This window comes from Stegostoma tigrinum, chromosome 26 (genome assembly GCF_030684315.1).
Source record: "Stegostoma tigrinum isolate sSteTig4 chromosome 26, sSteTig4.hap1, whole genome shotgun sequence".
In the NCBI taxonomy this organism is placed as follows: domain Eukaryota; kingdom Metazoa; phylum Chordata; class Chondrichthyes; order Orectolobiformes; family Stegostomatidae; genus Stegostoma; species Stegostoma tigrinum.
The window spans coordinates 22854646-22880113 of NC_081379.1; the positions used below are offsets into that span (position 1 = coordinate 22854646).

A 25468-nucleotide genomic window follows, 5' to 3' on the forward strand; every position below is an offset into this window, starting at 1 on the left:
TCACTCAGTAAATCCTTGGACATAAACACATTCGGGGATCTTGAATAGGTGTCAATAAGCGCGAGTGTGATCTCGGGAATGTCAATGAGCCTCAATGGGCTGCACTCAGCGCCTTAATGAGCTTCTTATAAAAACTGCTCGGGCTACCATCGTGTAGTCAGTGGCCTCAGCTTCTCTAAAACAAACATGCTTTCGCTCTGGGCTTTGGGGCTGGTCCTGATGGCAGCTGTGACGGGACAGCAACAGTCAGGTCCTTTGAGTTTCAGACTTGCATCGTCTGCAGTTTCAGTTTTTCCCCTTTTGCTTCATATATGGTCTGTAACGCTGACTCTTGTTGTTTCTCATTGTTCCATTTCTCAATCTCTCTCTCCCTCTCTTTATTTCAGCCCTTCATGATGGGATCGCTCACTCCTGCGGCAATACGACCCTGACTGTGTATGTGTCGACGGATTTCTTCAGCCACTTTAATGCCGCGGCTTTCCGCCTGGGAAGCTGTCCACCCAACAGCTACTCTCCAGGAGAACTCAGCTTCCAGTATGGGCTACAAGATTGTCGAGCTGGCAGGCTGGTGGGTGAAACTCTCTCATGCCCGTCCACTCTGCGTGTGCTTATTGACTTTAGCCCTGATCTGTCTCCTCTCTCTCTCTCTCTCAGGTGACTGACAAGGAGGTAGTTTACTGGAACTACCTGAAGTATGAGGCTAGTCCAGTGCCCGGAAGGAAAGAACCACAGCTCAACAGACGCCTGGAATGTCGCTATCCGGTGTAAGGATTTAATCCAGCCTGGAATTCTCTCAGCACGACCTCTTTAAACTTGAATCTCTTCCCCTTCCTCTTGAATCTGCCTCCTTGATTACTTGAGGTTGAGGCTATCTAACTACTTTTGTCAGGAGTTTTAACTCGGTCTGTCTAGGAAGACCAAATCTGGACAGAACCGGTACAAAAACCCGGAAAAAGCGCACTTTTTCAGATACTGCTTAGAAACTCGCTCGAGTCCCATTCTGTTTTTTTGGGACTCTCCATTGAGTCCCAAATTCATGACTGTGTCTCTCGTTTCTTTAAATGACTTTTTTACAACTTTGAAAGTGTAAAGTTTGGGTCAAAGACTAGTGTTTCCAACGTAAAGGCAACTGTGGGACTTAAACTAAGCTAGTGTAAACTGGCTTACTCAGACTAACTGCTTCTGCAGTAATAATATTGTAGCAAAATCCTTTCAAAAATTCATTACAGTATGAGCAGTGTCTCATGCCCCAAAAGCCTGCCCTGACTTTTGGGCATGGTGCAAGGAAAGCATTGAACTGACCAAAGATGTTGCAGGTCTCTCAGACCTGAGTTCACTATTAGAACAAATGAGGAACGTCACTAACGCTCCTTTGTAGCTTTTTAAAAGGCTCAGTGCTCTACTTCTAAACTCCATAGTAGATAGGACAAAATGAAGAATACATTTTTCTCATTATCTCTAAAGGATATTCTCTTTGCAGCTCCACATCAGGATGTGACGGACAGGAATGTCGCTTTACCTCCCCTGGGAATATGAGAAAAGGGGACTGACAAGTCTTGGTCCTAATGGCTCATGTTAGTCTAGTTAACTTTCTTTGAGGAAAATGGATGCATTGATTTTAACTGGTCAAAATTCCCTAGATTCAAGCAACTTATTTACTACTTGGCTTAAAACCATCAACAGAATCAAAGTTGGAAACCATAAGTCAGGTTGTGGAGAAGGTGTTACAACAGCAAGGATTTCTACAGGACAAATGCAGTAGGGGTTCTCATGGTATTTGGCAGGAGTAGGCATGTCATCCTTTGTTTGCAATTGTTTAGCCTAGCTTTAGCCCTCTAGAACAAGATTCTATCTATAGAGGAACATATAGACACCTTTTTAATGTTCCTGGGGTTTTAAATCTGATGCTATTTTGAATTGTATGGCAATGGGTAGACTGCTCAATTCAATTATGTAATGAGTGGATCTGTCTGAGATATGGTGGGGTGGGAAAGGTCTGAGTTAAGGCTTCAATTTCAGTTTGATATTCCTTGGTTGAGGGGAGTAGAAGCATAGTTAAGTTTGCAGGACCAAGTAGGTAGAGTATCTTGGCAAAACCATGAGCAGATTTGGAGCACTTGGCACAATGACATTTGATCACAGCTGATGTTTTGTTACCATTTTCCTGCCTTCTCCCTCTAATTCTAATCTATTTAGAACCAATCTGCCTTAAGGACACTTCATGATTTGTCCTCAGACTTCTACAGCAGTGGGTTTCAGATTTGCCAATCTAGTGGAAGTTATTCCTCAGACTTGGATTTTGTAGATAAATATAAATGGGATGGGCAACAGAAGCATAACTTGGCAAAACATTGAGTGTTTGGAAAGAACAAGTATTAAGTGACTAAAATCCCTCCAAGAGGGAAGCAGGTGTTTTGGCTAGTATGTTAGAAAACAGCTTGAAAAGCTGACAGGATGTTGCCTCCATACAAGAGGCATTGAACATTAAATGTTAACTCAGGTATTGGTGAGACTGCTCTAATGCATCATGCAGTTTTGGTCTCATTGAGGAAAGATGTAAAATTTGAATGAGGCTTACCAGACTTCTGAAATGAGTGCACTGTCTTGAGGAATGGCTGGATAAGCTGGGCTTGTTGGCAGCAGCAGCAGCCACACCTAGACTGAAAGGTGACTCTGGTTTTTTAAAATCCTGAATGACCTTGATGGATAGACATGGTGAGAATACTCTAGGAGCCCAGAAAAAAATCCTATTAAACTTTGTCTTTAGAATGTGAAACACTTGCTGATTTGGGATTCTGATTTTTGGTAATGGAAACATCTTAATTCTGAATTAAGATAGTTTAAAACAGGATTAATTTGACCATATTGAATGGCAGGGCACCATTTGAGGTTAAAGGCTTACATTGTATGTTCATTTCTGCATGGGCCTGAAATTTATACCTCAGCTAAAGCTGCTCTCTTCTTTAGGGAAGAAGTACCTGTACCTCTGACAACATTTCCTTTAACTGGTTTTCTGGGTGGAGATGGTAGCTTGGACTTTACCATGAAAATCATGACTGGTAAGATATTTTAAAGTTGTGTAAATAACTAGCCAGTACATATACAGTAATGTAGTTTGACCATTGGTCAAAATCTCTTCAGACTGCACTATATTAACAGCAAACTCATCTATCAAATGATAGATGAATGGTTGACCAGTGAGTTATAACTACACTGATAAGCCAACAATCTAGTCCACACTGTACAAGTCAAGGGGAGGCAATATTAACTAGAGACCAGATGACATTCTGGGGACCTAGATTCAAATCTTGCCATGGTGAATTTAAATCCAATAAATATCTGAAATTAAGAATTTAATGATCACCAATCCACTGTCAACTGCTGGAAAAACCCACCTAGTTCTTTTCCCTTTTTAGGGAAGGAAAATGCAATCCGTTACATGGTCTAGCCTACATCTGACTCCAAACCACAGCAATGTGGTTGACTCAACTGCTCTCTGGCCAATTGGAATGGACAATAAATGCTGCCTAGCCAGCAACATCCTCCTCTATGTTTAAAAAACCTTCCAAGGCATGGTTTGAGTAAAACCTTAAACAGTCACTCAAACTTATGAATGATCACCTAGTGCAAAAAATTAGTGGCTGACTTTGATTTAGTCAACTACCTAACTGGACAATCATCTAATTATGATACAAGTCAATGTCTCTGTAGCTAGATGGCTGCAGAACAGGTTTATTTTAACCAATAAACTGCCCTACTGTTCTTCAATTATAATCCTGTCAATAACTGCAATGAATTTTTGTGCAGGCAGTACTAATGCTACCAAATGTTTAGCCTTTTCTTGTGCTCAACATCCCATGTTCTCAGAGTTTGGATTGCTGTAAATCATGCTCATTCTCTAAATTTTTAATTAACAATTTGGCATCATGCTGTAAATCAACTTTTTTTACAGTAACACTGTTACATGTAACATTGATCCAGGATTTGAATGTCCTCCAGTACCTGAAACTCTTCCACTAGACCACCCCATCCTGCTCTATTCTTACTACTAGGTCTTACTCAAGATAACTGACAAGCTTCTTGATTCATGGACCTTATTTCCAAGCATTGGTTCAAAGGCCTGTCTGCAATGTAATTAGACTTTGAGCCATTTTGGTAGACAATTAATATTTAGTAAATTACTATGCTTTTTCATGCAGTCACCTGAACTTCAGAATCCTTACTTCCCAAAAGGAAACTGTCTGGTCTATCAATTTTACTGGGCAAGTCACCTAGTGATCTCTTTCCCTTCAACTCCTAAAGTTTTCTTTTTGTTATCAAACTTGTTTAAAATGTAACTAGTTGTCTGCACCTAGAAGGTGCATTCTAAATCTCTTGCATGTTAATCTTGTCCTCAGCCATTTGGTTCACCTGTCACGTTAAATGAATTTCCTCTTCATTGAGAAATCAATTTCTCCCTAACCATGCCCAGCTCCATCAGAATTCCTCCATTGAATCTCTTCCTTTCCAAGGGAAAACAACCTTTAACACTCCCAATTGTCTACCATATTTGGTTCCAGCCTTGATGCCTCCACCCAACTAAATCCAGTGTCTATACAACTGGCATTCTTCCAAACATTCAGCTGTTGGATGGGAGATTTATTAAAATAACTTCAACTTTTGGTTGAAAAAGGTTGTCCCTTTATGCCTGGGCAATATTAATCTGCCTTTATGTGAAACAACATAATTCCCCTCTGTACCTGTTTCTATTTGCATTGATCAGCTAGTTTTACCACTTGCCATAATTTGAAGCTTGCCTCAGTAGCATTTGTAAATCTGAGTCTGTCCAACTTGTTGGCCTCAAGTCTCTTCACATTCTTGACGTGGTGAGGGTAGAAGATGGCTGCATGCTCTCAATCTTCCAGTTTTCAGGTTTCAACAGACCCCCCCCTCATGATTCCACCTTGGACACCCCCTCCCTACCCCAGAGAGGGGCATTTGGCAGAGCTTTCCCTTAACAACAGCCCCTTGACTTGGTTGGCTGCAACAGTTGCCCTAAAGGAAAGCTAAAGAACCCTTCCTGGTTCTTCCTTTTGGGATTAAGGAAGAATCTGCCTCAAAACTAGGAGAGGGTGCAATACACTAAACAGTGAAACAATTTAAAAAGCAGTCTTCAGCTAATGAGGTGCTAGTGTTTAAACTGGGTAGTGCTAGTAACACCTAACTTGAAGGCCACTAGTGAACTAGATGGATTTCCACCACTTTAATGGCTATCATTTGACCCTTGATTCCAAATTTTTAGTGAATTGAAATTCCTCCATCTGCCATTGCATGAACAAGTCCAGGTCCAAAAACACTTAGACTATTAACCCAAAGACAGTATCACTAGGCCACTCCCTGAGAATTGTTTTGTTATCTTGTGCACTGTCTAGGATACTAGACAATGATTCCTGCTTATTTACAACATTGGGACACTACATTTGACTTCTTGCTTTGAGGAACTTTTAAGATGCATTCATTGTCACTTATTGTAACTTAATTTTCCATAGTCAATCTTGAAGCTTAGTGACTTTAACTTATTACTAACCTCTTGTGGACATTGTATGTTAATGTTTTACCCTTCCTTGGGGGGGAAAAGGGACAGCATCTTTGACTCAGTCTCCCCATGCTGTGCTGCCCATCTATTGTAGACACCTTAACCTTTGGTATCTATGAACTTACTTGGTAGGTCAAGCTAAACAGCAATAGTGAGATTACAGGCTTTACTAGCTGAGTATCTTGATGTGGTGCTGTGGCTCTTTTGTATCCTTGAGTGCATCAATTACAAAATCCATCTACAACATTAAGTGTAGTCATTGAATTAATCACCAATTCAATTGCTTTCTTATGGCTATTGGAGAAACTTTCAAATTGAGATTTTAAGTGACACAGCAAGCCATTCAATTACCATTCAAAATAACAGTTAAAATGAAACCCTATCATAACCTGGCAGCTGTCATGTTTAGCTTATGGGTGGGGAACAAAAATCCTCTTTGATCAAGACTCCATCTCTAAGGTGGAGTTAAGAGATTTCATCTAATCAGGCTAGTCAATGAGGAAAAATCAATTTTGAAGTATGAGACACCACTTTCTTTGCAAACATCAACAGTAAGATTATTTTGAGGGCTTTGAAAGTCTCCTTTCAACTGCACAACTCAGGTCTGTTAAAACCAACAGTCCAAAACCTGTTGCAATACTCTTTGTCTACAGATTCTTTCCATCGATTTCATTGAGACACATCCACTGCCTCCTGACATTCCTCTTGTTTTCTAAAGATAATGTTCACTTTGAACAGGGAAGCATACCACTCCACTTCTAACTGTTGGAACTCAAGCTTCCACTATGAAATCTCAGCACCACAAGCCTTGTCCAACTTCCCCATCAAAATGTAACTCTTGCACTGTTCTACGTTAGAGCCAGTTTTCTTTTGCACTTAGCCATACTTGAGGCTATACCAGTTTTGAAACATTCCTTTGTACTCTTACACCCCCCCCCCCCACCCCAACTTAAAGCCCAGGATGCTGATACTTTAATTCTCCTCCTGCCTTGCCTTGCATATCCAACTATCTCTAACTCCAGGTCCTTTGCTCTGGCACACACTTAAAACTGTACCTATGCACTTGCATTATCTCATCCTACCAAAACCAACCCCTCCCCATAACTATCTGCTGTTTAACAACTTCACTGTCCTTTGAGCAACAACATCCACTTACAATATTTACAAGCTTTTTGGTGAGTCAAAACTTTTTAGAAAATCTGTGCCCCAAACTACAGCAGAGGTCCTAATGCCTTCATTGAAGAAATCTACTACAACCTTCCTTTCTGAGACATGCTCACTGCTCTGTACTAGAGCAATTTCCTATCCATCCACTGTACCATATGTCCTAAAGACTTCACTTCAGGAAGTGACTTTAGCAAAACTATGTACAGTAAACAAAATTATCCTTGCCTACACTATCAAACTGGGTTAATAGTGATCTTATCAGTGTGATGTATGACTTTTCTGTTCCAGATGACTGGGCTGCTGAGAGGCCAGATACTCTGTTCTTCCTGGGAGCATCTATTAATTTAGAAGCATCTGTCCTTGCCACACACCATCAAGGCATCCATCTCTATATAGAAGAATGTATTGCTACTCCAACAAGCTCACTAGCTGAATCCCCAAAGAATTACACCATCATAAATAACTATGGGTATGAGACAAAGGTCAATTATTTTTTGAAATAACCTACTTGGATGTAGGTTAAACTCCATCTATTGCTTTTTAGATGTCTTATCGATGGAAAAACTGGGAATTCAAAGTACTTGCCCAGAATGAAGGAGTCACACCTTCGACTTGTTGTGCAGGCATTTAAATTTCCTGGTCTGGAGAGTACTGATGTAAGTGAATTGTGGTCTTAATACAGTATCTTGAGCCCAAGGTAAGCATAACTTTAAACAGTGGTGAACAATAAGACTTGTAGTTTGTCAGTGTGCCCTTGTTCCAAATGATTTAACTGAACACTTGCCCTCTCCTGCCAGCAAATGAAATTACAACTGATCACAGCCAGCTCTGATTCTTAATCATAACTGTCACTCCCTTTACTCTGGTTTTCAAATATAAATCTGCTTTTAGTCAGTGGACTGACTTGTTTTGAAGCTCTCCAATTGCAGTTTCTGATTTTTTTTAACTCTTTGAAACTACTCCATACTGGAATGGAACAAGTTGTTAGGTTAACTGGAAACCTCATGAGCAATTTAGCTCAAGTCAACTTGAGTCATTCAGGCATTTGCAAGATTCAATCAGACACTTCAAATCCATTGAAGGTGTAGATGTTGTCACTTTTCAGCATCTGTAGGAATGTTGTGGTTAACATGGTGTGCATGACTTTCTCAAAACAATTTACTTTTACAGATTTATATACACTGTAAACTTGTAGTAGCAGATCCAAGTTGGAATGAACATCAGTTGCACAAAGCATGTTCATTTAATCAGCAAACTAAAAGGTGGGTAGCAGAAGTTACTTGGACACTTTTTTTGATTTAATATTTTAATGAGCAAAGTTTTCCAACAAGTACTCAAATGAAACTTGAGTCCTCATGCTTTCCCCTTGACTCTAATTATCATTCCTCCTCCAACACATTCCACTAAACATTACCTCAGCAGAATGGAAAATTATTCATACTGAAATGTGAAGTGAAAATATTTAGTGAATTTGATCTGCCAGGGTAACAATGTTATGGGGTGCAGTTCCCTGTACTTCTGATTTCAGAGCTTTTAAATCAAACATTACAAATAAGCAGTGACGTGACTTTTGATTCTGTTCTTTCAGATGGCAGCTTTTGGATGCCCCATTGCAAAGTGCAAAGTGTGACTGTTGCAATGCAATCTGCCAGCCTGCCCAAACTCGTCAGAAACGAGGTAAAGATTTGAAGTCTATCGCTGTGGGGACATGTACTCAATATTACAACTGACATTCTCTTCATTTTTTCCTCTAGAATTAAAAGCTGGTGTTTTCAGTTTGATGAAAGTTGGTCCAGTGAGAGTAAACACAAATCAATTAAGAACTAGAACTTCAGGTAGGATTCAAAAAACAAATGTGAATGTTACCACTAGTGCCTTTCAGGAACTTTCTTGCACCAGCTAAAAACCATCTGGCACCTAATGCATCCAACAGGGTACTTAGTCAATGAGACTCCCTGGGCATAAGGATCCAGACTGACTAAACCCAACCAACACTTGACAAATGTTGAATAGTTTCCTATAACCTCATGTTCGTGCTATGTTTTTAAACCCATAAACCACTACACCCATTCTATAACTATAACCCTGACTCCACTTCTTTGAGCATTACTGGTTTGTTTTAGACTATTAAACTTCTGTCTTGACTGTCTCTTACAGATAATCAAAAGGTTATGCTTCTGGCTACCCCACTGCTGGCTTGCTTTTTGGGAGTCCTGCTTCTAAGCCTGTACAAATGGAAGATCCAGCATCTACACAAGCTGGAGAAGATTACTGAAGCAAGTAAATGAGATTTCAAAATAAAACTAATTTTGCAACCTTGTGCAAGTTTGCAAAGTTAAAGGTTTTTATTCTATGTAGTAAAACCCAAGGGAATACAGCAAGTGGAATGTGAACTTTCTCAAATCACAGGCAATAAAGAATTAGTATTTGCTGACAATCCACCATTTTGAGTTTTTCAAGGTTCAGGAGGGTAAAGCAAGAAAAGTGCAATGGTAGTAATAGCAAGATCAAACCTGACTGAAGTATTTTTGTTCTTGATATGGAAGGAAATTTAGGCTGAACACAAAGATGGGCATCTCAGTAAGATTGAGTTGGCTTAATGTGAAATTAAAAAAATTTCCCTTTGACAGGGAAGAGATTCCTGGCCTGAAGTCATAGGCTTAAGCTGCCTTTGGGCCTTGGACAAGCCAAGGAAATGCCTACCTTGACAATATGGGTGTCAAATTCATATCGGGATGAAGCATGCAACTTCCTGTAGTACTTTAATCTGCAAGGGAACAAAACCAGAATCTGCAGTGTTTCAATATATCTGCCAATATTCAGTGACCTGAATAGCCTTTCTTTTCACAACTTTCTTTGAATCTCTGCACTCTTTTGCAACTGCAAATCAGACAAAAGCAGCTTTAATGTTGATAGCTTGAGGGATAATTATGAAATGCACAATTGTCTATTCATGTGCAGGCTACTAGGTGAATGCAATTGACAACTTGTCTACATTAAAGTGACTGAGTCAGATTTAAATACAAATTTGGTTAGCAACTCCTTTAATCTTTAACATTTCTTATGTACTTTCCTCAACTCTTAAAACTTGGGCTACAGCTTTCTTTGGATTTCCTATAATTAGCCATTTTACTAAAATTTTACCCCACAGCATCTAAATCCTCATTGCAATGTCAAATCCCTGACAAAGCAACATGAAAACAGATACTTCAACAGTCAGTTTTACTGACCTGAATTGTAGTCAGCTGGTCTCATTCTAGTTAATGCTGGCAGCTCCAAATATTGCTGAGAACCAGACTGTAGTTCCTGTACTTTGTTTTCACTTATTTTTACAGAAAAATCCTAGCTTTTGATCTAATTGAGGCACCAGCAGGGAGGCTAACCAGCAACCCTCAGGGTTGTGGAAGCAAGTCACTAAAACTTGATTAGAGGATCCAGGGTTATAGAACAGTACAGCACAGAACAGGCCCTTCAACCCACGATGTTGTGCTGACCACTGATCCTCATGTATGCACCCTCAAATTTCTGTGACCATATGCATGTCCAGCAGTCTCTTAAATGTCCCTAATGACCTTGTTTCCACAACTGCTGCTGGCAACGCATTCCATGCTCTCTCAACTGTGTAAAGAACCCACCTCTGACATCCCCTCTACTTTCCTCCAACCAGCTTAAAACTATGACCCCTCGTGTTAGCCTTTTCTGCCCTGGGAAATAGTCTCTGGTGGGGAGAATGTAGAAATAAATTAGAAACACATCATCTGCAATCAATGGACCAGATTGAATAGACCAAAAACTTGAGTTACGGTCCTGTGGGATCCACAAGTGAAAGAGGAAAAGCCTTTCAGATGGTGACTTCAGAGACTTTAGAACTAGCAAAAAAAACTAGTGCCTTCTACTACTTTGTTCAGATTATAGCTTTTCATGGGGAAAAATGGAGCAACATTGTGCTGAGTTTTTAAAATCATCTTGAAACCAATTAATCAATCTTAATACCCTACTCAGGTTGAAGCTCTATTCAATGCCATGTAGGCACCTTGAATGTGACCCACTAAAACTGCCCTTGGCACAATCTGTCCACTATAGTCAGCAAAAGTACTGTGCACTCTTAGACTGAACCTAAACTTTTAGGAAGGTGGGTGAGTGACAATAGAAGGCCACATATACCTGCAGATTCATAAAATAGGAGTCCTGGTATGGGAGCTGTACTAAATAGAGGTCAAGGAATAGGACATCCTAGGACAAGAATCCAGTTTGGAATATATTGCAGTCAGACATCTGTAGAGAATTTTTGGCTGAATACAAGTGTTTCTGAAATCTAGTCTAGAGGTGCAGTTAGATCAAATCCTGAGTTTGAGTAATGGTTCCCAAATTGGTAGGATCTCAAGTGGCTAAGACAATGGGATCCAAATGGCACTATCACTAGCAAACTCAGTTCAAAGTTTCAGTTCGCAACTATTTATTTAACTCTTCCATCTTTCTATGCCAGCCTTTAGAAACCACTTTAATGCAGTATGTTGTGAAGCTTCAATTATTTGAATTTTGGCTTTTTTATGGATGGAAAGTAATGGTATTGCTGCTAGATGTCTTTCAGACAAAAGTAATAAAGATGCCCAGAACACCCCAGCAGATAGGAGTTTCCATCTAGAATCTGGAATGCAGTGAGTATTAAACCACTAACAAGCTTCCAGAAAGTCAGTTTGTCTCCTTCCCTAGAAGGACTCTACTGGCCTCCCAACAGCAAAGTTGATTGATAGCCTGTTGTCTAGAGGATAGTCAACAATGAAGATTTTACCTAGCCAGTGAGGTCCAATCACTTGAATTTCAAATGATAACCTGAAACCATATTGAACCAGTTTTGGAAACTTGAGGGATAGAAGGAATTCCCAAGAATCCCCAGTGGAAGCTGGCCCTTCAACCCAACAAGTCCACTCTGGCCCTCTACTTTAGTCTACAGTAGTGGATCTGTGCAGCTGAGATCTTTGACTTATTTCAAGTTCACACCTCATTCAGTGCCCTGGGTCTGATTTCACAAATTCAGTGCTCCTCATAACAAACTAACTCTAAGAAACATGCATAATCCAAAGAATTTTTTTTTGATATCAGTATCAAGACTTGAAAATAACTCTAGACCAAAGTCTAGAACTGCATGTGAAGTACAAGAGGCCATTTCTGTCCAGTAAGCTGCTTCTTTCAAATGTCCCTACTAGTATTTCTTAAGGAATAGCACCAAGAAGCTGATATAAATTGGGCAGACTTACCCTTGTTTCCATTAAATTGAGCTTTGAAAGAATTCTGATTCATCTTAGATTCTCATATGGCCTAAAGTGACTAGTGTGGGGTCTTGTAAATTTTAATCATCTAATTTTAGTTGTATATTTTATCCTGAACACTTCCTTTTGTAAGTCCAAAGGAGATGGGTTCAGCTTTTAGTACAGCATTTTTGTCAATTTGTTTTATCTCAATACTGACCATTCACTGATTCAAGTACTAATACTGTTGAGAATTGAGTAACTTTCATTTAGAATAATATGCAAATTCCTTCTAGTAGGAATTAATACAATTTGATATACTGTGCCTATCACAATTAACTGCAGACATGGAAATCTCACTAATAATGATAGCCATATAGCACAAACAGCCCATATGCTGAAATAATCCCAAACTAAACTAGTCCCTAACCACTTCTTGTGGTATTCATGTACTTATCAAAGTGCCTTTTAAAAGGTTAAAACTGTGTGCCTGCATCCTCCACTTGCTCAGGAAGTACTTTTTTTTGCATGCAAACCACACTCAGCGTAACACAAATGTACCCCTCTCCATTTTCTTTTTTTTTCTTTCTTTCTCCCACCCACCCAAATCTTCCTCTTCACCTTAAATGTCCATCCCCAGTCTTTAAATTTCCCCATCCTATGGGGGGGAACAAGCTACCTACCATTAACCTTGTCTATACACCTCATGGTTTTATAAAACTTTAAGTCACCCCCCACCTGCCTGTTTTGTAGGAGCTACACTGTGGGGCCTTACTTGTAAGGTGGCACAGATTTACATCTGTTTTCTCCTAAAGAGAATAGTTGATTATTACAAAGCTGATCTATCCAATTCTCATCTCGAGGAAACACCAGTATTATGTTACATTGGATTTTGGAAATATTGTGAAGGTCGAGGGGAACTTTCCTCAAGTTGTGCCTCTAGGCCCACAAACCATAAAGTCAGATTCTAACTGAAGAATGTTACAAATTCAGACCAGTTAAACAGTAGTGACAAATGATGGATATTTGTTCAGTATTTAAAGCTACCCCACAATTTAAGGATGTGGGTGCCCTATCTTTGGGTCATTTGACACCTGTATTTTCAGGGATACTCATTGGTTTCAATGTAATGGCAACATTCGCAAGCATTCCTGAACTGTCTGAGAGAGTCAGTGTCAGGAAAGTCGAAAACACTGATATTGTACAGCAATGTGATTACAAGGATAAACAAGTACCTATTTTTCCAGCTTTTCATCTAAAGCCTCAAAAAAATGGAAACTGGTTCTCCAGAGTTGGAGTACAGAGTTCATTGCCCTGCAATGTAATTTAAGGTTTATAGTGTATACAAGTATTAAACTGGCTTAAAGTTCCAATTGCCTTTGGTTATGGTTTGTGTTTTTCTTCTGATCCATATAACTTTCTTAGTGTAGAATCCAAAAGAAAGTCCACAGACCTGCAAAGAGTAATACAAACATGTTAATGAACTGGAAAATGCTTTATGAAAAGAATCACATCAGCACAAGCTTTTAAAAAAACAACACCCAACAGGCAAACAGGCATGTTGCTTTACCAGACTTGCCTCCTTTATTCCTAACATTCCTTACCCTTGCATGGTTCCATCTGTCATTCCAGCAAGTCACTGCTGCATCTATAAAGACTTACATCCATCTCCCTGCTGCCAATTCTCAACCTGTGTTCACCGGCAAGAAAGCCTCCTCATTGCATTTTCACATGGGACCCAATCAGATTCTTTGTGTCCTGATCAGATTTCACTTCACCAGTTCATGTGGCACATTATGGTTTACAGGCAGCAATCTCTGAGCCTTGCAGCATAAGATCATTAAAAACAGAGAAAATTGGTGCAGAATTAGGCCATTTGATCCTGCACCAGCATTCAATATGATCTTGGCTGATCGTGTAATCTCAGCATCCCATCCTGCTCTCTCTCCACTCTCCATACCCCTTGATCCCTTTAGCCACAAGGGCTGTGGCCAGCTCCCGCTTCAATATATCTAATGAATTGGCCCTAAGAGAATTATGGGAGGGGGTAAGTTTAAAAGGGGATAACAAAGCTGGTTGGTGCTAACTGGTCCACTATCTGATTTCTACCAATCAGGATTAAAATCAACCTTTTGTATATAATACAGTAAAAGTCAAATAATTTGTGACAACACCAAGAGCGGCTTCTACAAAGACAAGTGATTGAAATCTATTCTGTGAAGCGGAGACCATGTGGCTTAAATCCTACCGGATCTAAAACAGAAAATCTGCTATTGACTTGGTAGACCTACCACTGTAGTAGAAATCTAATTTTCAGCATTGGTACAGTGCAGAGTGTTAGCAGGAGATCGGGGTTCTCTGCCGTCCGTGACCTGCTACAAGCTTCACCAAAATAAAAAGAAATCAAACTGCAAGTGCTAAGATAATACACAAGCTCAGCTCAATGGCAAGAGAAGCAGTTTCTCACTTTAAACCCATTCCCTACAGGGTTTGAAAAGCTGAATCATTAATCAATTGATGAGGAGTGTTACATACGTTATTTAAGATTTCAACGTCCTTCAAAAATACAGCCCTACAAATACTGCTGAAAACTTATGAGAAATAATAGTTTATGTAAATACATAGATTTCTTGTGGAAACATATCTTGTTCAAATATGCAAAACTTATGAAGTCTGATCATAAGTCCTGTACCGAATGGAGCGTGTGTTCACCATTACTATCGCTGTCAAGGCAATACCACTTTTAGCACTTAGTCTTTAGGGCATCATTTGTCAGTCTCAACAGAAATTTACAACTTAATTCATTTAAGAGGAACAACTGCATGTCCTTAGAGCCACAAAAACAGTCTCATTGACATCACTGATTAATTTCACTGGAACTACTGTTCAAATGAATCAACAACCTTGGGATAAAGACAAAGCAAAATTTAACAACAGACTGCATAATACCACTTGGTGAACAGTGCAAGTGTCTAATTAGTTCTGTCCAATGTCAGAGATTCAATAAGTTAAGAATTGTTGCAAGTCTCCGATTTTGAACGTGAGTGAGGCAAACCAAAAGCTAGACATGGGAGCAAGATTACTCTGATTGCTGTTTATATGTAAATGATCCAGAAAGCAAGGTGGTTAAGGCTCAGACTGGAGAAATACTCCGTCATCGCAAGCAGCTAATATCTTGGTTTATATGCAATTAATCCATCTATCACCTTGGTTTTTCAACAAATTACAAAGTATGAAACACTTAACTGTTACCATCTAAGTCAAGGGCTTACCGGTCAATGGGAGTTATAATAACTGGGATGGCAGACAAGCCAATAGCAGTTGTCGTCCACTTTCTCACAGGCAGTGGCCACCTTGTAGTTTTTCCAAGTAACAAAAGGGAAGCAGCACACAATCGATTGATGGTGAATCCTGGAATTACAACGGAGGCCAATGCCTGCCAGATGAAAGTATCCACCACGGCAACACCGACAGTCATAGCTTTTCCAGGTTTGTCTCCATGAGCCTAAGTGGGGTTGGTAGAGTGAGGATTATTAGGATCTTGAGCACTTTATTGAAAAGAAATCTAAAATCTTAAATTGGCAGTTTTGAATTTTAAAAAGTGTTTTAAGTACACACCTACACTTGGGCACAAACTTTCATCAGATAATCTTAGAGGATTGGAAAGAGTGAGATTCAAACCTACACCATACTTTGGTGTGGAGGTTTAGAGTCAGGGTTTACAATTAGAGGTTATCATCATTACGTACACCTATTGCATTTGTGCCTGTCTGTCTATGTCTTACCTAACTGTTTCTTGCCCTGCACTAGCCCTCCCCTAGATAATGTACACGAGTCCTACTATCCCAGTGCAGTTTTTTGGCAGAGATGTGGTTTAAGAAACCAGGCAGCTCAATGTCTGTCTATTGCTTCTGGGTTGACTGTGGCCCAGATTACGATCCCCAGTCAAAGGTAGCACAGCTGACTTAAGGAGTCACAGCTAAAGCTCTGTGACTCGATATAGAAACAAGTTATCATCAGGCCTGTCTCTGTCCAACACATTGTACTGATGCCTATTATTTATGTTTTAAATTCATTCATTGGATGAGGGGGCGTCAGTGGCTGAGCAGCATTTATTGTCCATCCCTAGTTGCCCAGAGGGCAGTTAAGAATCAATCACATTGCCGTGGGTCTGGAGTCACACACAGGCCAGACCAGGTAAGATTGGCAGCTTCTTTCCCTAAAGGGCATTAGTGAGCCAGGTGGGTTTTTCCAACAATCGACAATGGATTTACAGTCATCATTAGATTCTTAATTTCAGATATTTATTGAATTCAAATTCCACCATCTGTCATGATGGGGATTCAAACCCGGGTCCCCAGAATGTTATCTGGGTCTCAGGATTAACAGTTCAGTGACAATACCACTAGGCCATTCACCTCTGTATTGCTGCGAGCAGCATTGTAACCACAGAGCATTAGTGAAAACCTCCTCAATGTTCTATCAGAGTTAACTTTTATGGGAAGGAAATTTCCAGAGTGACAGTTTTTAATATGCCAAGCATCCTTTAATTAAAAATCCCCTCGTTGGTTTTAACTATTCTTCATACATAGTATCAAAATCTAAATGCATCCTATACAATAGGAATGCTGTTTGTGGGTTTATTTTCTCTGTAGTAAATACAGGTTGTGCTATCTTGAGTCTGGTTTGAAGTGTTGGTTTGATCAAGCTGGAGTGGTAGGTGGCAGGCGCAGTAAGTTTTAACTATAAAAACGATAAACTGTAAACTAACAAGAAATATTGAGTTGGGTAACAGTACATTATCTAGGGGAGAACTAGTGCAGGGAAAGGAAAGAAATAGTAAAGTAATAGATGAGCACCAAAACAACAGGCAAAAGTAAAAGTTATAAATGATAACTTCCAATAGAAAAGCCTGACTCTAAACCTTTGCAGTACACCAAAGTTATAGCCAGTAAATCGACTTCTGACATTACAAGTCAAAAATAGATTTGTCACTTGTAGAATCAAAGAATCCCTAGTGTGGATACAGGCCATTCGGCCCACTGAGTCCACATTGACCCTCCACAGAGCATCCTATCCATACCCAAGCCCCCAAACTATCCCTGTAACACTGACTTCCCCATGACTAATCCACCTGGCCTGCACATCCCTGGATATAATGGGCAATTTGACATAACTAAACCACCTTAACCTGCACATCTCTGGATGGTGGGAGGAAATTGGAACACCTCCAAAAGCAGAATCCATAGTCACCTTTTACTATTATTCCAAAAAACTATGTATTAAATGGATATTTAAAAAAGAAATACATTTGTCAAGATATCTTAAAAAGTCACAGATAGCTTTTCAATAGTCTGAAAAACAGAAAGCTTAAAAAGAAGTCTTATCCATTCATAAAAGAGACTCCAGGATTTCATTATGAGCAGTTTCTACAAGATAGTAAAATTAAGTGATGGTTAACCTATCTCTTCTCTACATAGAATGGCAGGTATCTTGAACAATTACGACTCTCCAAATTTGCCTTTCTCCAAGTGCAATCATTCAAGTAAATGTAGAGGGGCAACAGTGGTAGAGGCAGGAGCCATCAAGACATTTAAGTAGTATTTTAGATGAGAACTTAAAAAACCATAATGCACAAGGCTAATGGGTCAGGTGCTAGAAAATGTGATTCAAATAGATTCATGCTTGACAACCAGCATGCACGTAATGGGCTGAAGGGCCTTCTTCCATGCTGTAACATCTTTTTGGTTCCGGTCAAATAAAACAGAATGATTTTCAGTAGACGTATTTCGGAGGGAGAGAAACTGGAAGAAACAGAAAGGTTAAGATCGGAATTGTTATTCATCAGCAATCATGAAGACACATATCCCATTGCCAAGAACCAGCACAGATGGGATAAGATAAATGGCCTCCTTCAATGCCATGGCCATTCTATGGTCCCATGTGTCTCACCAGAAAGAAAACCTACTCATACAACAGTGAGGCCGAACATTCAGCAGATGCTCTAATTTATGCTTAAACATCTTTAACAGGGGTACCCTCTGCAACAGTCAGTCCACCCAGCCTCCTTGTGGTTCTTTTCTCAACATTACAGCTTATTGTATCAGAAGTGAAGTTCTGGCGAAGTTTATTTAATACATAGGATCTGATATTCAACCTGACCCTCAACCAAATCAAAGTGGAACAGCACACACACACACTAGGAGACTCACATTTTGTTTCAATGTTTGACATGTTAATAGTTCTCTAGCACAAACGCTGAAAGCTGCTCAAAACCAGCTTAAATTTAAAATGGTACATTGATTGATGTATAGTGAGAAGAGCAAGATCATTCAATACGTTAAAATTTGTACTTACAACAGCCGCTTTCTTCCCCTTGTCAACTGCATCAGCTGTAACATATGCAGTTGATATGCCATAAGTAGCCCAGACCAGTCCTACAGGTACTAGTGCCCGGAATGCTTCACCAACTTCATTGGCATATCCTGAATCCACCAAAAAAGATGAAAACAAACTCAATCTGCTGTCCTTATGCTTATAGGTCTCTCAAGGCCACTCTCTGCACAGCCAGGCCAGCTGTCTTCCTGATCATTCTGGAACAAGTCGTGGACCTAGGGTGATAAGGTCACTAACAATAAAAGTAAACAACAATGGATGCTGGAGATTTGAAACAAAAACAGAACTTGCTGGCAAAACTCAACAGATGATGAGTCACCAGACTTGAAAGTGTTAACTTTGCTTTCTCTTCACAGATGCTGCTAGACCTGCTGAGTTTCTCCAGCTATTTCGGTTTTTTTGTTTGTGATAAGTTCATGGCCATGGAGACTGTGCTGTCCAGGAACTTGAAACTGAATGGTGTTGACATGATCTTGAATGATGATAGTAACTAAATTTCTCAACATTTTTATTAAATGTAACATGCATGTTATTGATGGTATTTCTGCATTAGCAACTCACCAACATTTTATTGAAATAAATTTTATTTCCTCTTGTTGCAAGAGAATATTCTGGGAATGAAACAGCAGTAATTTAAGCTGCTTCAGTTTCTGTCATATTGTAGAATACATTTCTTAAGCAAATATTGAAAAAATTACACATTATGTTTTCACAGACTTTAAAAAAGTACTTTCGCATGCAATGTGGGTCCTTCGTATGGTTTATTCAAGACCAGTATTCAAGCCCTCAACAACACAGGTACTATCAGACTGCGTCAATAGAAACTTTTATACTTCAGCTTATCTCTCTCCCCAGATAATGCAACCAGCCAACACACATTAAAACAATACTAGCAGCATACAGATACAGATTATTAGTTTCATAATGCAAACCATTGATACTTAAAAAGGAGAAAATATATATTCCCAAAGAGAGCTTTCTTTACATCTGAATTTAATACTAAACCTTAGCCAAGAATTGATTACTTTCCTGAACAAAAAAAATCAGAGACTAGATTTCTTTTCAACATAAATAATTAAAAACTATAATCATTGCAACAGCTCGAGATACTCTACAACATTGCTAAATAAGTCAGAAACAGCTATGACTTTGCATTTAATTGACTAAGGAAGAATAAACAGAAGTTTTTCCGAGCGGAATCCAGGATGCCCAGTGACAGAGTTATGACTTATTTCCATGTTACATATATTATCAATGATTTGATTTGGGTATTTAGAGTCATAGATTCATACAGAATGGAAATAGACCTTTTGGTTCAACATGACCACACAAACCAGACATCTCAATCTACCTAGATAACAAAGTGTAGAGCTGGATGAACACAGCAGGCCAAGCTGCATCTTAGGAGCAGGAAAGCTGACGTTTCGGGCCTAGACCTGATGAAGGGTCCAGGCCCGAAACATCAGCTTTCCTGCTCATAAGATGCTGCTTGGCCTGCTGTGTTCATCCAGCTCTACACTCTGTTATCTCAGATTCTCCAGCATCTGCAGTTCCTATAATCCCTGATACAATCCCATCCCAATCTACCTAGTCCCTTCTGTCAGCATTTATCCCATGTCCATTTAAACCCTTCCATATGTAGTACAACATTGAAGTTTGCAGATGGTAGAAAACTTGACAATATAAATTATTGTGCATTGCACACTTGAGAAGGATTAGATAGACTGGCAACCTGGGTAGACAGATAGTAGATGCAATTTAATGTGAATAATTGTGTAATAATGCATTTAAGGAGAAATAACACAGAGAGCCAATACAATCTAAAGTACACCATTCTGATCCAGATACAAGTAGAACCTGGGGAAGCATATTCACAAATCTTTGAAAGTGACAGAGCAAGATAATAAAGGCAGTCAGGAAAGCTTGTAAGATGTTTGCTTTACAAATAGAGATGCTCAAGTGAAAACCAAGAAAGCCATGTTAAATCTATATAAATCTCTTGATTTGACATCAATTGCAATATTGTGAACAATTGGATACTACACTTTAGGATGAATGCCAACATCTAGAGAAGGGTACAAAAGATAGTTACCATGAATAATATTAAAGATAGAGGACTTCAGCTGAAGGTTTGGTAGAAATTGGAGAAACTGAGACAGTTCTTAGAGCAGAGAAGGGGCAGAAGTGTACTGTGAAGGTGTCAGTAACCAGAGGTCCTAGCTGTAAAACAACTGACAAAAACATAGACATAGCAAGAACTGCAGATGATGCATTCAGAGATAACACAGTGTGGAGCTGAAGGAACACAGCAGGCCAGGCAGCACCAGAGAAGCAGGGAAGTTGATGTTTGGGTTGGGAAGAAGACCGCCAACCCAAAACGTCAACTTTCCTGCTCCTCTGATGCTGCCTGGCCTGCTGTGTTCGTTCAGTTCCACACTGTTACCTGACAAAAAAATGTAGAGTTTTGTTAAGATCCAGAATGCACTACCTGAAAGGATGATAAAATCAGGTTTAATTGGAACTTTCAAACGAACATTCTTGAACATTTTTTTGAAAATTAATGATCAGTGTCCTGGGGAACAAAACTTGAGTGTGGGACTAAATTACACAACTCCTTTAAAGAGCCAATGCATGCATGGATAACTTTCTTTTATGAATTCTAAATTTGTCTTTCACAACTGTGAACCTGTTCCTCGAGGACTACTCATGCAAGTTGCTCAGGTGATTTTCCAGATTTGCTGTTATTATCCTACATATTATATAATGTAATATGTTACAAATATCCTCTAAAACAAACCTATTCAGATGTGTTAATGACACAACTCTGGAATTGCGCAGGACCTAAACCCAAGCCTTCAGGCCCAGAGTTAAAGACATTACTACTGCGCAATAGAGCCCCTACACACTCTGTTCTATATACACACTTTAAATCAGATCATCTCTTGTAAATCTTTCAAGCTCAGACCTAAGCTGTTAGGAATACCCACGTGACTCTTATGTGTGATCTCATTGATTAATGCTCCCCATTGGTTGGCCATGTTGAATATAGATCTTTAACATGTTGTCTTTCAACTTCAAACACAGGATATCCGTTGCAATGCAATGCATTGGCTACATGTGCCACATATTGTCCCTATTTTCCTGCAGTACCCAACACTGATTTGGATGAACTTTGTATCTGCAATTTTTTTCAAATGTTTACACTTTTTGGTAAATTTCAGTTTCTTTGTCTTTCTGATTTCATTACTCCTCCTAGTTGTTTGTCGTTATTTTCACATTTAACCAGGTGCATAGTTAATGCTCCTGGTTAGTCCTCCTTATGATTTTAGGGGCATTGGTTTAGTGCCTTCCTTTTTCAAACAAAATTTCTCCAACAAGTGACAACTGCTTTCTACCCACTGACCAACTTATAATCCAATTTGAAAGATTTTCCCATAACCCCATCGTTGAGCTTGACTAACAGTCTTGGTTGCAAATAATTAACTTCACGAGGGAGTGTAGCTGTGTTCTATTCTAGCTGTAATGTATCTTTTCCAAGATCTTTGTTTTGTAGCTACTACACATCCAGAGTTTAGTTCTACAAATACACTGAAATGAGTCTACACATGCAACAATTTTTAAAGTTTTATCTAAAGATCAGCACCATACAACAACTTACATTTAAATACACTTGTAAAATGATAAAATGGTCCAAGAATCTTTGCAAGAGCATTATAAAACAATACGATGGCAAGCCATTTGAGGAACATAGGAAAGGAGTAGGCCATTCAGTCCATCAAACCTCTCACCACCATTCAGTACAATTGTGGCTAATCGAACACTTCAGGGACTTTTTCTGCCCCAAAACCTTGTGTGCCACTGGTAATCAGAAATTTGTCAATCTCTAATTTACATGTACTCAAAGACTGAGCTTCCACTGCCCTCTGTGGGACAGAATTTCAAAAGTTAATAACATGGAGTTAAAAAAAAGTCCTCTCCACTCAGATCCGAGTTTCAGCACCCTGCACTTAATTTTTAAATCATGCCCCTCGTTTAACACTCTCCAACCAGGAGAAGCATCTTACTTGTATCTGCCTTGTCAGTCCCTTTACATATTTTCAATGAAATAACTTTTCATTTTTCAAAACTCTACAGTATACAGGTCCAGTTTTCCCAATCTATTTATAGACAATCCAGCCATCCCAGGAACAAGTCTAGTGAATCTTCATTACACTCTCCCTTCAGCAACATGTTCGGTCGGCATGGACATGTTGGACCCAAGGGTCTGTTTCTGTGTTGCGAGAATCTATGAATCTATACTATCTTTCCTGAGATAAAGGAGGCCAAAACTGCACACAGTACTCTAGGTGTGATCTCATCAAGCTCCTATGCGATTGAAGCAAATCTTCATTATCACCATACTCAGATCCTTTTCTAAGACTAACATCCCAACTGCCTTCTTAATAGCTTGCTGCACCTGCATCGTAGCCTTTAGTGACTTCAAAGGAAAAAGGCAAGGTGAAAAGGCTGGGGGCAAAATTCCAAAGCTTTGAACCTAGGCACTGCAGTGACAGCCACCACTAGTAGAGGGATAAAAATTAGATATATGCTCATGAGGTTGATGTTAACTTGTAGAGCTTGCAGAAATGCCACGAGTTAAAATGTGAACATAGCCAGAATTCAGACTTGGAGGTTAATGTACATTAAGAGTGAGATGAAGTAAAATTGCTTGGAATGGCAGTCTGACTTTCCTTCACCCTGTGTTTTCAGATGCAATGGTAGGCTGACGCCACTTTGCACCAATGTTATATACAAGGTACGAATCTGTTAGAAACAAAAACAGAAATTGCTGGAGAAACACAGCAGGTCAGGCAGATTCTTTGAAGAGAAAATAGAATTAACACAGAGTGCAGTGACCCTTCTATAGAACAAATAAATAAGAACGAATCTTTAGTGGCTTTTTGTTTTGATTCTTAACTTTAAAGCCATCTAAGTTCTTACTCTCATTCTGTTCCCAATCCCTCACTCGTGGAGAAGCGACTATATTGAACAGCAAAAAATTATCTTGCTCAACAAAATCGTGTTTGCTAAATAAGGAATTGTCCAGATTTCCTTCCATTTGAGAACACTGTTAAAAGCAGTGAAAATATTTTGGTTATGCAGAGGAGTACCCACAGGCCTGGCGGGGAAACCCCCAGCGGTACACATACTTCACACCAAGGTAAATGATACAGAGCTGGGCCTCTTGTCAGCTTGCTTCAAAAGTACACTGTTACTGATGCGTCCTTACCCTGTCCTTTCACAGTTGTTACTCTTGTCATTACATTTTCAAGCTACATTTATTTAACGGACCCCTCATTTTTGATGAGTCTTGAGTGTCCACCTCTAGTACCCTTCAGTTCTATCTGGTGGGTGGGGAACACATCACCATACATTGGATAGTTTCACAGAACTCGAAACTGGAATGTAAGAAGCACTTTGTAAAATGACTTCTCTCTGAGTCAGCAATCATGTCAGTGCGAAATATGAGCCGCCCCGACAGCGTGGAGCTTACACTAACTTTGTTCAAGGTTATTTATTGTCCCATGTTGAGAACTAAAAGCACTCGAAGCGTGAATTATATTTTCATTTTTCACAAAAAAACGGGGGATTTGCTGCTTTAGTCGCGGGTGTACGAGATGAAATCCCGGAACTGGAGTAAAATCGGGATTAAAGCCCAGCCTGGATTCTCCCTGCCTCCCCCCACCCCCGCCGAAAGGTGAGGGGGAATTTCCGGACTGTTTCTTACCCAGAAACCGGACCCAAGTGTCCCGATAAATATCGACCTTGTCCTGCCCTCCCGGCTTGTCCATCTGCTTCTGATCCTGACGTTAGCCACGCCGCAGCAGCCGATACATTCACGAGGCATGTATCCATTCAATGTAACCAATCCACTCTCACAGTCAGCCTTTCAGACAAAGCTGCAAACATCCGCCTCTGACCCAAACAGCAGAGGTGGGGCTATGTTACAGAGAAATCCTGAATCCGCCTTGACAACACTGTTTGCCAAACGGGTTCATTTTAAACACACTTCTCCTTCTCTCCCACAGCTCCAGACCCACCCTTTAATGAGAAAATGGACAGGAATTCATCAACCGCACGTAAGCTTTCAGAAACAGGCCCTCCCATTTTTCCTGCAATACTAAAGTGCACCATAACCAAAGCTGCAAATAGTTACATAATTCCAACACATTTAAGAAGTCATGCATTTTGCTCTCGGCAGTTGTAAAATAACTTCCAAAAGAGATAGAAAGGACTGCAGATGCTGGAAGTCAGAGTCAATGGAACAAAAACAGAAGAGAGATAAGGTGCAGAGCTGGATGAACACAGCAGGCCAAACAGCATCAGAGGAGCAAGAAAGCAGACGTTTCGGCTTCTTCATAAAATCTACTATCTCTGAACAAAAGCAGAAGTTGCTGGAAAAACTCAGCAGGTCCGGCAGCATGTGAAGAAAAAAATCAGTCAACGTTTCGGGTCTGGTGACTCTGCCTCAGAACGGACCCGAAACGTTAACTCTGATGTTTTCTTAACAGATGTTGCCAGACCTGCTGAGCTTTACCAGCAACTTCTGTGTTTGTTCCTGATTTGCAACATCGCATTTCTTTCAATTTTTATTGAGTCGATAAAACGTGGAGCTGGAGGAGCGCAGGAGTCCTGGGGAAGGGTGCAGACACGAAGCATCGATTTTCTTGCTGCTTAGATGCTGTCGGACCTGCTGTGCGCCTCCAGCTCCACGTTTTATCAAGTAACTTCCCTAACTGGGATTGAGAAAATATCTATACAGCATCCTGTACGACAGTAAACTCCCTTCTGAATGATTGTCATCCCAGCACGTTCTTCCATCACAGTATTTACAAATTCTGTGGAAAAGTAATATCAAAGTATAGTTTGTGGCGGCTCCAGCAAGAGACTCCTAATCCCTTCAAATTCTTGAAAAGAGAAATAACTCTTTTTTACCCATTTTCTCGTTTTCCACCTGAAGGCTCCCATGATACATTTCTTCCCTGGTTGGGGCAGGGGAGCATAGAACTACTTTCAGCTCGCTGTGGAGCAAAGCACTGGC

The 25468-nt window shown here is 39.9% G+C and overlaps 2 protein-coding genes across 2 annotated transcripts; one reads left to right on the forward strand and one right to left on the reverse strand.

Annotated features, from left to right (window-relative positions):
- Positions 1-75: 75 nt before the first annotated feature.
- LOC125464125 (zona pellucida sperm-binding protein 3-like) lies at positions 76-9418 on the forward strand. The gene is made up of 10 exons (XM_048556224.2): positions 76-250; positions 387-568; positions 655-764; positions 2968-3059; positions 7031-7211; positions 7287-7398; positions 7913-8004; positions 8331-8419; positions 8497-8577; positions 8900-9418. The coding sequence occupies exons 1-10, from the start codon at positions 187-189 to the stop codon at positions 9028-9030; spliced, it is 1134 nt and encodes a 377-aa protein (XP_048412181.1). The 5' UTR covers positions 76-186; the 3' UTR covers positions 9031-9418.
- mtfp1 (mitochondrial fission process 1) lies at positions 9060-24448 on the reverse strand. The gene is made up of 4 exons (XM_048556670.2): positions 24155-24448; positions 18349-18476; positions 15264-15496; positions 9060-13444 (listed from the first exon to the last, which is right to left on the reverse strand). Exons 1-4 carry the CDS (start codon positions 24216-24218, stop codon positions 13375-13377), a joined length of 495 nt encoding a protein of 164 aa, XP_048412627.1. The 5' UTR covers positions 24219-24448; the 3' UTR covers positions 9060-13374.
- Positions 24449-25468: the final 1020 nt, after the last annotated feature.

Excerpts from the sequence above, each read along its gene's own strand:
- mtfp1 (XM_048556670.2), bottom strand. The coding sequence starts at position 24,218 with ATGGACAAGCCGGGAGGGCAGGACAAGGTCGATATTTATCGGGACACT. Across the intron at positions 15,497-18,348 it reads AGGGGAAGAAAGCGGCTGTT|GCTCATGGAGACAAACCTGG; the intron begins GTAAGTACAAAT and ends AACCCCACTTAG. Across the intron at positions 13,445-15,263 it reads ATTATAACTCCCATTGACCG|GTCTGTGGACTTTCTTTTGG; the intron begins GTAAGCCCTTGA and ends TACTCTTTGCAG.
- LOC125464125 (XM_048556224.2), top strand. The coding sequence starts at position 187 with ATGCTTTCGCTCTGGGCTTTGGGGCTGGTCCTGATGGCAGCTGTGACG. Across the intron at positions 3,060-7,030 it reads TACCATGAAAATCATGACTG|ATGACTGGGCTGCTGAGAGG; the intron begins GTAAGATATTTT and ends TTTCTGTTCCAG. Across the intron at positions 8,578-8,899 it reads ATTAAGAACTAGAACTTCAG|ATAATCAAAAGGTTATGCTT; the intron begins GTAGGATTCAAA and ends TGTCTCTTACAG.